Source organism: Lathamus discolor, chromosome Z (assembly GCF_037157495.1).
Source record: "Lathamus discolor isolate bLatDis1 chromosome Z, bLatDis1.hap1, whole genome shotgun sequence".
NCBI lineage: Eukaryota > Metazoa > Chordata > Aves > Psittaciformes > Psittacidae > Lathamus > Lathamus discolor.
The window spans coordinates 108,454,892-108,470,535 of record NC_088909.1 but is presented as its reverse complement, the minus strand read 5'-3'; the positions used below and the strand labels follow the sequence as shown (position 1 = coordinate 108,470,535).

General features: G+C 43.5%; 1 protein-coding gene across 1 annotated transcript; it reads right to left on the bottom strand.

The window, feature by feature from the left end:
- Window positions 1-2,636: 2,636 nt before the first annotated feature.
- On the bottom strand, window positions 2,637-15,507 carry HAUS1 (HAUS augmin like complex subunit 1). The gene is made up of 9 exons (XM_065662187.1): window positions 15,286-15,507; window positions 13,120-13,294; window positions 12,066-12,201; window positions 10,181-10,315; window positions 9,054-9,177; window positions 8,185-8,250; window positions 6,637-6,708; window positions 4,371-4,418; window positions 2,637-3,357 (listed from the first exon to the last, which is right to left on the bottom strand). Exons 1-9 carry the CDS (start codon window positions 15,496-15,498, stop codon window positions 3,280-3,282), a joined length of 1,047 nt encoding a protein of 348 aa, XP_065518259.1. The 5' UTR covers window positions 15,499-15,507; the 3' UTR covers window positions 2,637-3,279.
- Between the last annotated feature and the right edge of the window lie 137 nt (window positions 15,508-15,644).

Genomic DNA, 15,644 nt, shown 5'->3' with positions numbered 1-15,644 from the left:
AAGGATAACAGGAAGGGATTCTACAGGTACGTAGCAAACAAAAAACAGACTAGAGACAACATAGGACCCGTGAGAAAGCTCCTGGGAGAACTGGCTACACAGGATTTGGGGAAGGCTGAGGTTCTGAATGACTTCGTCTCGGTCTTCACTGGCAATGGCTCTGACCACACCACGCATGTCTTGGAAGGCAGACACAGGGACTGTGAGAATGAAGACCTTGGGCCCACTGTAGGAGAGGATCTGGTTCGAGACCATCTTAAAAATCTGAACGTACACAAGTCCATGGGACCTGATGAAATCCATCCGTGGGTCCCGAAGGAGCTGGCAAATGAAGTTGCTAAGCCACTGGCCATCATATTTGAAAAATCATGGCAGTCAGGTGAAGTTCCCAACAACTGGAAAAAGGGAAATATAACCCCCATTTTCAAGAAGGGGAAAATGGAAGACCCGGGGAATTACAGACCAGTCAGTCTCACCTCTGTGCCTGGCAAAATCTTGGAGCACATTCTCCTGGAAGGCATGCTAAGGCACATGAAAAACAACAAGGTGCTTGGTGACAGCCAGCGTGGCTTCACTAAAGGGACATCCTGCCTGACCAATTTGGTGGCCTGCTATGATGGGGCTACGGAACTGATGGACAGTGGTACAGCAGTTGATGTCATCTACTTGGACTTGTGCAAAGTGTTCAACACTGTCCCACACGACATCCTTGTCTCTAACTTGGAGAGACATCAATTTGACAGGTGGACCACTTGGTGGATAAAGAACTGGCTGGATGGCCGCACACAAAGAGTTGTGGTCAATGCCTCAATGTCCATCAAGGGAGACCAGTAACAAGTGGTGTCCCTCAGGGATCGGTGTTGCGACTGGTCTTGTTCAGCATCTTTGACGGTGACACGGACAGTGGGATTGAGTGCGCCCTCATCAAGTTTGCCGATGACACCAAGCTGTGTGGTCCGGTTGATATGCTGGAGGGAAGGGATGCCATCCAGAGGGACCTTGACACGCTTGTGAGGTGGGCTGATGACAACCTTATGAAGTTCAGCCATGACAAGTGCAAGGTCCTACACCTGGGTTGCAGCAATCCCAGGTACAGCTACAGGCTGGGCAAAGAAGAGATTCAGAGCAGCCCTGCAGAGAAGGACTTGGGGATTTTGGTCGATGAAAAAATGAACATGAGCCGGCAGTGTGCACTTGCAGCCCAGAAAGCCAACCGTATCCTGGTCTGCATCAAAAGAAGCATGACTAGCAGGTAGAAGGAGGTGATCCTGCCCCTCTACTCCCCTCTCGTGAGACCTCACTTTGAATATTGTGTACAGTTCTGGTGTCCTCAACATAAAAAGGAACAAGTTGGAACAAGTTGGAACAAGTCCAGAGGAGGGCCATGAGGATGATCAGGGGACTGGAGCACCTCCTGTATGAAGACAGGCTGAGAAAGTTGGGGCTGTTCAGTCTGGAGAAGAGAAGGCTGTGTGGAGACCTCATAGCAGCCTTCCAGCATCTGAAGGGGGCCTATAGGGATGCTGGGGAGGGACTCTTCATCAGGGACTGTAGTGACAGGACAAGGGGTAATGGGTTAAAACTTAAATAGGGGAAGTTTAGATTGGAAATAAGGAGGAAGTTCTTTCCTGTTAGGGTGGTGAGGCACTGGAATTGGTTGCCCAGGGAGGTTGTGAGTGCTCCATCCCTGGCAGTGTTCATGGCCAGGTTGTACAAAGCCTTGGGTGGGATGGTTTAGTGTGAGGTGTCCCTGCCCATGGCAGGGGGGTTGGAACTAGATGATGTTGAGGTCCTTTCCAACCCTAACAATTCTATGATTCTATGTAGCTACAAATTGTCACTGAGAGCACCACTGCTGTTAGTCTGGACACAGCCCAGTAAAAACGGGCCCTAGTCCATGCCACCACTATTTCTGTATTTTGATTTTTAACCCATGCACAGATTTTCAGATTTTTTGCTTTAGTACAGTTCAGTTTTAAAAGCTGGGGTTTTTAAGGTTGGTGGCAACATGGAAGTAGAAGGGTGGCTCTGGGCACCCTTTTGGAAGATAACATTTGAGATAGAACTGGAGAGGACAATCCAGCTTAACTGTGATCACATCCCACAGTGGTTCTGCAAAAATATTCACGTATTTTGAGTTCTAGAAAGGTCTTACTATAGACCCATTTTATTTTTAAAGCTATCACCTCATTGTTCATAAAGCTATTTATCTACTTCCATTTGCTTGGCTCTATTTATAAAATCAGGAGAAACAACGAGTAGTCAGCAGAAGACTGCTTTCTCTCAAAGCCTTGAACTTGGGAAACCTTACAGGCTAGTGCCATGGGCTTCCCTGTTATGACATGACAGCCAGACTACAGAACCTTGTGAGTCTGATGCTCCTACATCTCAGCTCTTATCTGTGAGAGCTGTTCAATTTGCTGATCTGTGAAATCAACTCTGTGACCCACGTGAAACACCTCTGGGCTCAGCCTGTTTCCATGAAGGTAGACAGCAACAGACATGCACATGAAAATCCCTTTGTGAGCTGTCTCAGATGCTGCAGGGCTTTAGAGGCAACAGGAACTACTATTCTGAGCCCTAGATCACACTTTCTGTATCATTCACTTTAATCAAAATATCAAACACTGATGACATTATGGAGAAATGTAACTGTTTAATTCTGTTTAAAGAAAATGTTCAAATTAAGAAGTCTAGAATCAAATTCACAACCTTGGTAAACAGAAGACATTCTGTAAGAGGAAAAAAACATGTCCCCAGCTGTGCAGTGACAAGAAAAAATAAAAAAAAGGAGCAATAGCCAATGATCTAGTTGATGCAACATGAGTCTGTCATGATCATACTTATGCCAAAGACAGCACTCCAGGAAAAAGCCCAGTCCTTGGGCCTGGACAGGGAAAAAGACAAATCAACTCCCTTATCAGTTCAATTTTAAGTGGCAAACGTCAATCAAACCCTGACACATCTGGTGAAGGTGCCATCTGGAGGCCAGTTGCAGGTATGCACCACATATAAAAGGTAAGTAAATTCAGGGGCCTATTTTGTGAGAAACATATATTGTTTACAATAGGTATTGTTTTATGAGAAATAGGTATTGTTATTATGTACAAAGGTACATGAATTCCTAAAAACAAGCACGCTTGCTGGAATGGTTGCAAGTGTGCCATCCAACAGCAAGAAAAGTAAGGCAGAAAGCTGCAGAACTACAGCAACAATTCAAAAATCTTTTACCAGTGCAAATAGAAAATAGAAGGGAAATCTTCTTCCATGCAGGCCACTTCACGAGAATTTGCTGGGTATTTGTATGTCACGGGTCAACTCTTCAAGCTCCTTGGAGAACTTTTCATCCAAGTAATTCTAGCAGGAGAGAAAACGCAGAGCAATCAGTAACCCTGAAAACAGTTTCCTTATCTTCTTGTTACATACACGTATCTACAATGATCAAACCGTGGGACATTATTAGCATGAGTTAACCGAAGTATTGAACCAGAAGGTCTCACTACCACAAGCAGCAGTAGTCTCTAGACAACTACAGAGAAATCTTCACAGGAAGAAGGGCTAAACAAGCTCAGTTACTCCAGTGTGATATTAAACACCTTCAAGCAGAACAGATATTCTCCCTTGAATATTCTGACCTGATAAAAGCCTCAGGCTGTTAAGGTGAGCTTGTATTTCTGAATCAAATCCAAGTGGCTCATCAACCTGAGCAGTTTCATCTGAAAATGTACAAAATAGCTCCCAAATAGCTGTAATTTTTGATTGCAGCTTCCAGGCTTATGGCTGAATACCTCATGCTTTATCTATGAGCAAGCTGACAGTAGCCTAAAGAAATAGAGGTTCGCATGCTCAAATGTGGCCCAGCTGACTCAGGAAAGTTACATATGAACTTCCCAAACGTGTTTATACAACCATAAGTGCAGATGACACAAACGTGGATGAAATGGGCATTATGTTTTATAGGGGAAGGTCCCCCACCCACTTGTTTAGCGCAGCTGTTAAACAAAATACATGCCCTAGAGCTCTCTGGGAGTTCAGGAGCAGCAAGGAAGGCTGTGAGACCAAGAAGCTGCAACACAGCTGGGTGAATAAACACTCTGACAGGTGAAGCAGACAAAATCCAACAGGACATAGATACCTAATCCTCACTGATACCATTATGCCCAACTGCCTTTGTAACTGAGACTATCATTCCTTCACCAGTTCCTGCTACTGGTATGCATGGCTTCAGCCTTACCAGAGGAAAATCTCCCTTTAGAGATCATTAAGACTACAATCTGAGGTCAATAAAACAACAACCAATTAATACATGTAGTTTGTTTTAGAATATCAGTGCTCATTCAAATCTCTGTGAAAGATAAAAAAACTCTTACCAGTTCTTCTTGTAATCCTTCAACCATCACTTTTGCAAATGGAATATTCTAATGAGAGAAAATGGCATAAAAATTAATATTTCAGCTGGAAACAGAGTCCCTTCATCATGGCAAGAACCTAATGATGTGCTGCAGGGGAATTCGGGAATAATTAAATCAGTTATGTGTACACCCTTCACATGCAAGAGGTACTGACATTAAAAGGCTGGTCTCGGACTTTTACCCAATTTGGTTTGGGTAATCACAATATTTTTCAAAAGTCTGGTATGGCCTACAGTCAGAAAAAAAAACCCAAAGCATTTTTCGCAGCCTACTTACTAAACAAGGAACTAGATTTAAAACATATCCATACATGAATTTTTACAAAGCACAGTGAGTTTGCAAGGATAAACCTTCCTCCCTCCTTCTAACTGCACCAGGAGAGAGGCACTGGGGCTCTGCCTGTCTCTGGTGCCAGTACAAGGGGAGGGATGGGAAACTGGAGAACCTAATCCAACTTGAACATTTCATTTCACTTGAGAAAAGGAGGCAGCTGCCTCTTGGAATAAAATGGATCTGAAAGAGAAGCAGCGTTCTCTCCCTTCACTCTGTTCTTCTAGAAACAAGACAGCAGTAGCAGTAAGAGGGAGTTGTGTTGAAAAGCAGGAACTCTATGGAAGGGGTAACAAGGTGGGGAAAGAAGTGTGGCCTAGCAAACAGGTCCCTTGTTCATAATAAAAGACATGCAATTAATTGCTGAGTTTCTGTGTGATTTTGGGTACGTCCTTGTTTCTCTGGCCCTTTATGCCCCATTTATAAGTGGAATAAAACTTTTTCACTTCTTACACAGAAAGGTCTGAGGTTAGCTCTTTTAAAGGCTGTTCAGTACTCAGATGAGGAGGTAACAGGCACTATGTCAGCTAACTCAAATGCAAAACTGTAAATTAGAGAGTTACAGCTGAATTTAACAAAACCCAAACCCATTTAACTATTCACACTCCAGCTTTACCTACTTTTCCCCTGAATGACAAAAAGAAAAGTCCTTAATATTTCTTTGTAAAAGCAATGGCAATCTTTTAAAGGAGACTATAAATACTTGGGTTTGGTAGTCCCAAATACCACAGCTGGCAATGTACAGATGTCACACACAGCCAAGGCCTTGTTTCATGGACTAAAGCCTTGTTCACCCATGATTTCTTTAAGTCAGTATGAAGTTGTTGACAAAATTACCCTTTTTGTAATTTTGTCACAAGCATTCTAATTTGAAAAGGGTAAAATCATTTTTATAAAAGATGCTTCCCATAAGTCTGATAGTAACTCTTAGCACAAGGACCAGTAGTGATGATAGTCCAAACATAAAACAAAGACAGACAGGGCTTTCAAAACTGCAACTTAGTCACCTAAATGACAAACCTGACATAAGTAGACACTCATTTAGCATGAGCAGACAGCACCCTCAAGAGAAAGAGGGCCTACAAGGATGTTGGATTGGGACTCTTCATCAGGGACTGTAGTGATAGGACAAGGGGTAACAGGTTCAAACTAAAACAGGGGAAGTTCAGGCTCGATATAAGGAAGAAGTTCACTGCTGTGAGGGTGGTAAGGCATTGTAACAGGTGGCCCAAAGAACACAGGAATGCTCCATCTCTGGCAGTGTTCAAGGCCAGGTTGTTCAAGGCTCTGGCCTTGAGTGACATGATCTAAGGTGAGGTATCCCTGCCCCTGGCAGGGGGTTGGAACTGGATGATGTTAAGGTCCTTTCTAATTCAAACCATTCTATGATTCTAAATCAAAGAAGATGATGGAGCAGCGAGCACTCACACAAGCTAGAGTACTTGTTTAAGGTCAAATGCCTACATTTGGCTATTTCTTCATAATAATTAAAATCTTGCTCAGAGATCCAACCTTTGCTCAGTGTGCTGTGCCCGCCGTATTGACAGCTTTATGACATGCAGATCTAAAATACTGGTAAATAGCAAAAGACTGGTTGTGCTAAAGTATTATCCTTTCTTCTACATTTCTTTGTCTGATTTCTAGCTAATTCATTTCGATACTGAGTTTACCCAGCAAATATGTGTGTTTTGTTAGAATAGAGTTTGCCTGGTAAGCCTACTTATTTTTCCAGCTTTGAATAATAAATAGATTGCCTTTTGTTTAAGTCAAGTTTTCCATTTACAACCAACATACATCTGTCCACTGAAAACATCATAATATCTTTTACATTCTGAAGTCCATTAAAATTAATCTGATGGCAAACACAATAGAACAAAGTGGAAAAAATAATTACAGCAGGTAAATCTCGGTAGCTTTCCACTTTTTTCTTCAGTGGCACAAGATCTTTCTGCAGTCTATCCAGTTTCTGTGAAGAGAGTAAGGCAGATTATATTATACAGTCTTACTTGTAGAAGTGATACAAGCCAGTGAAATAGATCCACATTTATCTATAGCATTTCAAACCCCACAGATGCTGGTGAGAGCTTCCACAATCCATCTTAAAACTCATGGAAAATTACAGATCTGCTACTTATTTGGTTATCAATCAGTCAACACCAGTACAAGTTTTACGCAGAGGTTTCTTCGCTCTGAAGACATCTTCAGATATCTTTATTTTTACAGTACAACCACCTGACCACATCTCCCTGAATGAGAATCCACCAGACAGAGGATTTTTCACTGACCACCTCCATGCAGGCCAGAGAAAGAACTGAGCCCCAAGGAGACACACTCTCATGCCTGTGGCTTGTGTGTGGAAATGGTTTTTGCACATGCAGCAGCACAAAGACCCCCTTTACACTTGTACTGTTTTGCTTAATCTCTTAACAAGGGGAAACAATTTCTCTTTAGTGATGAAAATTAAGCACCTTCCACAGAACTCAATTATTTTCAAATAATTAATAATAAAAAAAGATGCACTCCAAAACTAAAGGCACTTGTGCTGCCCAGCTCACTGAGCTCTTGGCAAAGGAGACACAGAAGTGCCAGGGAGTCAAACCCACCCTTATGCTCAGGTTCTAAAAGATGACAAGTCTAGAAAAGAACACCTATGACTTTTTGTATATGAAACTCCTACAGAAATTATTTTTGGTTAGTACTCTTCTGAAACACTGTGCAGTGTAAACATTGCCACCCAGTGCTGGCTCATGAGAATGACAACATGAACGTCAGGAAACCTATTTACATTGTTCAACTTAAAAACGCAGGAACAGGTAGCAAAGAAATGGGAAGAAAGGCTAAGTTCTCATTACAGTAACAGCAAATAATATTAAAGCAAGTAATATAATATTCAAATGTGGTGAGTGCAGACAGAACAACACCAGTACATGCAACATGCTTCAGCATAAAGGTGGAGAATCTATAACTAGTAACTCAAGAAATGTGCTTTTTTTTTCCTTTAACAAATTATCCCACTGGGCTTACAATACAGCAGGAAAGTATATAAATAGTATAAAAAATATATAACACTTATATTTAAAGACACAAGGGAAAAAAAACCCACACAGTGGTTCAGCATTTGGGTTTCACTTGGCCTCCTCCAGTCACCCTGAAGTGTTTGAAAGAAAGCTTCTTACCAAGTCCAAAATAACCCCATATCTAACCCTGAAGAAAAGGTACCACTTCAGTACCCATAGGCGTTTCTCAGTTTCTAGAAGAGAAAAACCCACCGAACACACCCCAGCTCAGCAGAAGCCCATTCGTAAGATTCTTAAATGTGTTTCTTTTTATCATTAATATTTGTCGGGGTAACCAAATAACAACCTGCATTTCCTGAAATGATGCAACAAACAAGCCTGGTCTGTGCCACTGTAAAACATCTATCGTGTACCAGCAAACCTACCTGAGCCAGGCTCACCAGTGACTTGTGTGACAGCGACATGTCAAACCCGGTGGCAGCAAGCTCCATCTACAAAGAGGAAAGAGTTCCTTTGGAACTGACCACAAAATACAACAGGGAGGAGAGAGATTTTACCTTTTTTTTTTTTGAGCTAAAGAGCCAAACAAGAACACAACCTGTCAACAAAAGAAACATGCTCTGTGAACCACAGCTATAGCTGGTGTATGAATTCAGTTGCTACTAAAATTTGTATCAAGAATAGCAAGTCTTTCCAGAAAAGTACTGGGTGAAGACCACATGGCAAGGCTGGGAACAGGTATCCCTGGATATGTTCAAGGCTGGGTTGGACAGGGCTTGGAGCAACCTGGGCTAGTGGAAGGTGTCTAGTTCCAACAGGGGCTTAGAATTGGATGAGCTTTAAGGTTCCAAGCATCCAAGTGTTCAATAAAGCATCTGCATATCCTTCATCATGTGAAAGACAGTACAATTTCTGCCTTCTGTGTTTAATCATGCAGTAATTTTAAGAAAGTTGTATAATCAGAATTTTGACACACAATTTACCTCTGTGGATCAACTGCTTTAACGGTAGCTATGTGTATACTCTTAGATGACAGCACCTCACAATAAGCATGTGGTAGTCCTAGCTAATACAGCTCTCAGTGAAAGTGCCCTTGCATTTATCATAGGATGTCCTGGGGAGAGACCATGAATATAGCAGAAACAACTTAAGTGTAGTGTCATATTTTCCTGTTAGTCCAAAAATCCTCAGTCCTGGAGTTTAGGAAGCTCCTGGGATCTCTAGAACTACAATTTTTGGCCCAACCAACCATGACTGTGACATGGAAAAATTCTAGATGTAGATGGAAATCTACCTCAGCAGCATTGATCCTTTTTTTTAACTCTTCACATTTAAGTTTCAGGAACTGCACGTCCTGGGATCTTTGATCAGCTTTGGCTTTTCTTACTTCGATAACTTCCTGTGTATTTTTAAGATCCCTTAAAAAAAAAACCAAGAAACAAAACCCATCAAACTTATGTTCCAAGAGATACTGGTATACAGTAGTATGTATATTAGTTATTAGTATATATTAGTAGTATATATATTAGTTATGTATGCTCAAGCTAAACCCTATAATACAACCAACATGAGAAGGGAGAGAATAGATTAAAACTTGCATTTTCCTGTGAGATTTCCCAATGGACACATTACAGCTGTTACATCCAGAGTTCCAAAGACCAAGACAGGGAAAAAAAGGCCAAGGGGAAAGCCATCTGCATAAAAGCAAAGTGTATTGGTCTTCTGCATAATTCCAATTCAGTTAGAGACCTGCTAAGCAAGCTCAACTGAAGATGACAGAGAGGAGCCATGCAAACCTGCACAAAGCACACAGGTCTGGTATCTTTGTTACAGTTACTACTCTAAAAGACAAAAACCAGAAAATAATTAGCCTTGAAGAGGGCTGTGGAGAGCATCTGGGCCAATCCCCACTTGAGGCAGGGGCTGATCCTGCTATGCTTGGCAAAGCATTTCGGATTACATCCTCTAGGGATTGGACTTCATACCGACTATTAATTATTACTTGTTTTCTGAAGTCTGCTACACACTGGCTAAAGGAAATTCTTACCTGTGAGTCGTTTTTGTTTTGCCTGGTTCCTTCACTCTGACTAGAGAGCCCATGCTAAATGTGGTAAGAGAATCAAGTTTGCATCTACCCCCAGTGAAGGCAACTGGTGAAAGAAGCCAGTGCATACCTGAATACTGTTTGTAGATCATTTTTGGTTTACAGTAATGGATTTGATGGTATCCCAAACCTCTTTTCATTACCAAATGTGTCTGTAGCGCATGGCTTGTGATAAATTCTTCAAAATATTGTGAATTATAGATGTGCTAAGAAATTCAGTTATCCTTATTAGTTATCACAACCAACATTCCATATTGTGGAGATCAGAGGCATCACTTAAAATGTTTAAACATTCCCTTTTCTCATTCATTACTCACTTCTCTAACTGAGTTTGCAGCTCCAGTGCTTTAGTCATTTTTTCCAAGAGATTTTTCAATTTCTTTTCCATTTTTCTGTTTTCCAATTCTATTGTATAGAGTTCGGATGTCCTTTCATTGATGGCACAGATGAAGCTGGTGAAGAGAGACAGATTCAGTGGGAATACTCAGGAGCCAGCTCTTCTCAAACTCAGAATTATTATTTTCTCTACTCTTTACACTAATGACTTGGTTCTCATATTATGATAGAAGGAAAATAAAACAAATCATTAAGAGTATTTACCTCCCTTAACTAACAAAAGTTTCATCTGGAAGGGGAAGTGCCCCAGCAATCTGGTAGGAGTAAGTGAACAAGACCTCGCACTCTGGTGAATATAACCGCTGGGACTTGAGATCATCAGATGCTGCACTCCTGGCTTGCCAAATTTCCTTTGAGAGAAACTGTATTCAGTTCCTGAGGCATGCCCAGACTATTTTCAGTCTCCTTTCTCTTCCCAAATGGTTCAAAGTTGCTTTCCTCTCCAGCTCAGGAGAAGAGCTGTAAGAGCCAAGCTCCTGAACATCATAAAAAAATTGGATTTCAAGGCAGATTTTGGTCCTTACTGCCAGTGCTCAGCACAAACTTGCTGTGTTCTGGGTCAAAGACATGCCCAGGAAGACCAGGCTAACAGCGGCCATTTCTCTGTGGCTAAGAGAATATCCTTACCTTAAGTGAAGCCAGATAAGAGCGAAGAATGAGGACCTGAGCCTGAAAGACCAGAACTTTCAGTTCCCCAGCCCTTGCCTAAGCAGTATGAATGCTGCTCTAGCTTGTGCTACCTGCCACAACAATGTGAGCAACAACATCCTACAGTCATTGACCTCAAAAGAACAAGCAAAAAAAGAATCATAGAATCTTAGAAGCAACTGGATAGGAAAAGACCTTTAAGATCATCGAATCCAACTTTTAACCCAGGACTGCCACATTCACCACTACATGGTTTGTGAACATTTCCAGGGACGGTGATTCCACCACTGCCTAGGCAGCCTGTTCCAATGCCTTACCACTCTTTCGGTAAAGAAATTGTTCCTGATGTTCATTTTAAACCTCCCCTGGCACAGCTTGAGGCCATTTCCCCTTGTCCTGTCACTTGTTACTTGGGATAAGAGACTGATCCCCATCTCACTACAACCTCCTGTCAAGTAGTAGTAAGAGCAGTAAAGTCCCCCTTGAGCCTTCTCTCCTCCAGACTGAACACCCCAGGTTTCTCAGCCCTTCCTCATCACACTTGTGCTTGAGGCCCTTCACCAGCTCCACTGCCCTTCTACGGACCCGCTCCAGCACCTCAATGTCTCTCCTGCAGTGAGGGGCCCAGAACTGAACACAGGATTTGAAGTGTGGCCTAACCAGCTCCCAGCACAGGGGGACTATTACTGCCCTGGTCCTGCTGCCACACTATTGCTGATACAGGCTAGGATGCTGTTGGCCGCTTTGGCTGCCTGGCCACAAGCTGTTCATGTTCAGCTCTGTCAATCAGCACCGCCAAGGTCCTTTTCCATGAGAACCTTTCCAGCTACTTTTCTCCAAGCCTGGAGTGTTGCATGGAGTTGCTGTGGCATGAGTGCAGTACCAGTGCACTTCCTCTTTCCAAGTGCAATCCCTCTTCCCAAGAGGCATCTATCTCTTGCCAAGGCACTTAGGCTACAGAGACTTTCCTTTCCCCAGATAACCAAGGTTAGAGTTTTGTGCTGAGTTCCAATGTCCTTTAGAGCTGCCCAAGGAGTGAAAAATAAGCTGGACAAGTAAGATTCCTGGGTATGAAAGTCAAGTTTGCAACTACTGAATTGAAAAAACAGAGGGAAACAGCACAGACCATCACCCCTGATGCACAGTAGGAAAAATTACCTGGCAAGAGAAGTGTCCTTCGTTTCAAGTGTCATTGCGCTGCTTACCAGGACATCCAGGTACATGATGCTTTTCCCAGACAGCTTGTATGTGGGAAGACCCAGCTCTTCTGAGAGAAGGCGCTCTAGATACTTAGCTGGAAAACAAATACAACCCCAAAGAGTAATTTTATTTTTTAATATTACTGTTCTTTTAAGGGACTCTCCAAAGCTAGAACCCAACCTTTGAGCCATCTGGTCTACTGAAAAGTGTCCCTGCCTGTGGCAGGGGGTTGGAACCAGACGAGCTTTGAAGTCCCTTTCAACCCAAATTATTTTGTAATTCTGTAAACTTTGTCTATTTCTCCACTGTTAGGGAAAGAGACATCTTAAAAGAAGGCTTCAACATACCAAACTGCTGCCACACCCTTGCTTGTCAAACAAATTCAGCGAGTTGAAGGAGAAAGCACTGCTCCAATTTTCCTGACCAGCCTGCCTAAACTCACTCAAACACAAGTTCACCCTTGTGCGGTGTTGATGAGCACACACAGGTCTTCTCCCTGCAGAGCTCAACCTAAGCCTTTCCTGAGCATGAACTTCCCTGTCACAGCAGACTTGGGAAGTCTGAATTTGCACCAGAGTTAATACATATGCCTGTCTGGTAGTGCCCATGTTCCTTGACAGGCTAAGCCAACCATCCAGCCTCCATCATCATTTGTTTGATGGCAAGGCACTAGAAGACTGTCTATCCAGCCAATATTTCAATGCTGTGCTGTTCAGCCCAGCAGGGCAGGAGGTTTTAGCAATTAAACTCCTTGGCTGTATTAGCAGCATACTAAACATGGCTTAAAAAATTGCTCTTGACCAACCTTATGTCACCACAAATTTTGCTGAAAGGAAGGCATGGGATGCACTGTAGCAAAAACTGTACCAGAACAAAAGATGAGTTCATTTCAGTTGTATTTTTATATATATATATATATGTATATTTATGCTTGCAAGATTTAAACAAAGACAATCTTCAGGATTACTAAGAATAACTTTGATGGAACTGAGAACTGGAGCTTCAAACTCACCTTCTGCTTTATATTTGTTTGAGCACTCCTTCAAGCCCTCTATCACCAAAGAAGCATCTCTGTCTCTGGCTTCGCTGTATTCTGCAAGCTTACACGAGGTATTAACTGCCTGCTCATTCATTTTGTACTGTTGAATAGGCCAATTCCCAAATACTTTCTTTAGCCATGCAGCAACCTACCAGTGAAAGGGAAAAAAAGTACTGAATGAGTAAAAAGTGAAGTGAAATGGGAGAAAATACCTGATGGAGGTAAGAAATGTAAAGTGCTGCAGACTCTGCCTTCCTGAAGAATAACTCCCACGACACCTGTCAAGGTATGGGTGGCGCTCTTTGTCTCTTCTTCAGTCACGCTTGTAGTTTAGAAAACGATTTCCATTTTAACCTCCCTCATTTCTCTGGACACCTGTTTATCGCCAGGTGATAAAATTTTATCTTTTTATTAACATGACCTCTTTATACAGACACAGTAATAACCCAGAAGATGGTAAATAGGTATTTGGGCAGCTGGTAAAAACAGCAGTAGAGTAGCATGGGATAAAACTGCCCTAACTATGGCAGAGCACTGGGAACAGTCCCTACAGGCTAGAAGGGGAGAAATAGTTAATATAACATGCAGGCATGAGTCCTGCAAAGCATAGTACCTACTTCTGAAAAGAAGGTCAGAAATGGGAAAGAGATTAACAAAATCATAATTGAAAGATTCAATTATAATTGCTAATAATAGTTCTGGGGCCCCCAGCATAAAAAGGATGTGGAGCTGCTGGAACAAGTCCAGAGGAGGCCATAGAGATGCTGTGAGGGCTGGAGCAGCTCTGCTCTGGTGTCAGGCTGAGAGAGCTGGGCTGGTTCAGCTTGGAGAAGAGAAGGCTCCTGAAGGGGAGACCTGAGAGCAGCTCCCAGTGCCTAAAGGGGCTGCAGGAAACCTGGAGAGGGGCTCTGGACAAGTGCCTGTAGGGACAGGACAAGGGGGAATGGCTGGTTAACTTCCAGAGCGGAGACTGAGATGAGCTCTTAGGCAGAAGTTCTTCCCTGTTATGGTGCTGAGGTACTGGCACAGGGTGTGCCGAGAAGCTGTGGCTGCCCCATCCCTGGCAGTGTTCAAGGCCAGGTTGGACAGTGCTTGGAGCAACCTGGTCTAATGGAAGGTGTCCCTGCCTGTGACAGGGGCTGGAACTGAATGAGCTTTAGGGTTCAAACACACTGAGGAAATGTAAGTTGTTGTCTAAGGTTATTTAAGCAATGTGATGGAAAGGGACCCAGCCTTATAATTTTCTTTTTCTTTATGCTTCTACCACACCAGCATCTCAGCTACATTACATGGCATACTGAAAACATCATCCTAAACTAAACTGGGGAGAAAACCATCAAGGCCATAGAAGCAAAGAGCACTAATTTTGTGTAGGTGAAAACTCTCATACTGCAAGAAACCCAAGTTTGCAAATAAATAATAAATTACACTTTTCTGTCAGTCTCTCTATTGAGAAAGACTTGAAACACTAAAAACTTAAGCAATGCAAGATTTTCACAACTTAGGAATGATTCCTTCCCCAGAGGGTGCTCAGGCATTGGAACAGGCTGCCCAGGACTGCGCTGGAGTCACCATCCCTGGAAGTGTTCACAAACCGCGTAGATGAGGCCCTAGGTGACATGGGTTAGTGGTGGCCTCGGCAGTGCTGGGGAACCATTGGACTTGATGATCTTATAGGCCTCTTCCAGCCTGGCTGATTTTGTGATTCTTACGATCAGCCTCTCAAACCAGCTCACACCTAAAGCTGTGAGCCCGGGCTGCCACCGAGCAGGTAGCAGCGGATGAATACAGGCCTCTTTGCTGCAAAACACACCGCGAGACCGCACCTCCCCTCCCCCAGAACGCTGAAAGGGGCGAAAGCCGTTGGCAGGCTCGTTCCTGCCCGAGACCCGCGCATGTCCAAGCGGCGGCGCCCGCCGCTTACAACAGCGCAGCGCTCGGTGCCTCCTGTGGGAAGGATGAAGGAACGGCGCTGGGGAGGGAGGGACGCGGGCCCCGATAACGCACAGAGCCGTCCGTCCGTCCGTCCGTCCGTCCGTCCATCCTCTCCGGGGGGAATCCAGGCAACTGGTCCCCGTGCACAGACCTGCACCTCCGGTAACCCCATCCCGGGAACCTGCGCCCCGACCCCGCCATTACCTGCTGCAGCGTTGCCTCCCCAGATTTGTAACAGCCTCCGCGATACCGAAGTTCCCGCCACCTCCCGGCATGCGCCAAGCGCCGCAAGGGCTGATGGGATTTGTAGTTCCGGATGTGTAAGCGGGTGGGGGTGGGCTGGTTTGCGGGGATTTCGGGTTTTGAGGGAGTTGAATGTTTCATGTATACCGTAGAGCAAATTACAAATAAAAGCATCTACAGCCCTTCATCAACACGGGTATATCACATATTGAAGTTAAAGGGTAAAACTTGACATTTGAATAGCTTGTATATCGGTGCTTACATAAATCCATATAGCATCCGTGTTCTTTATAGGAAAAGACACCATAAAAACACACAGA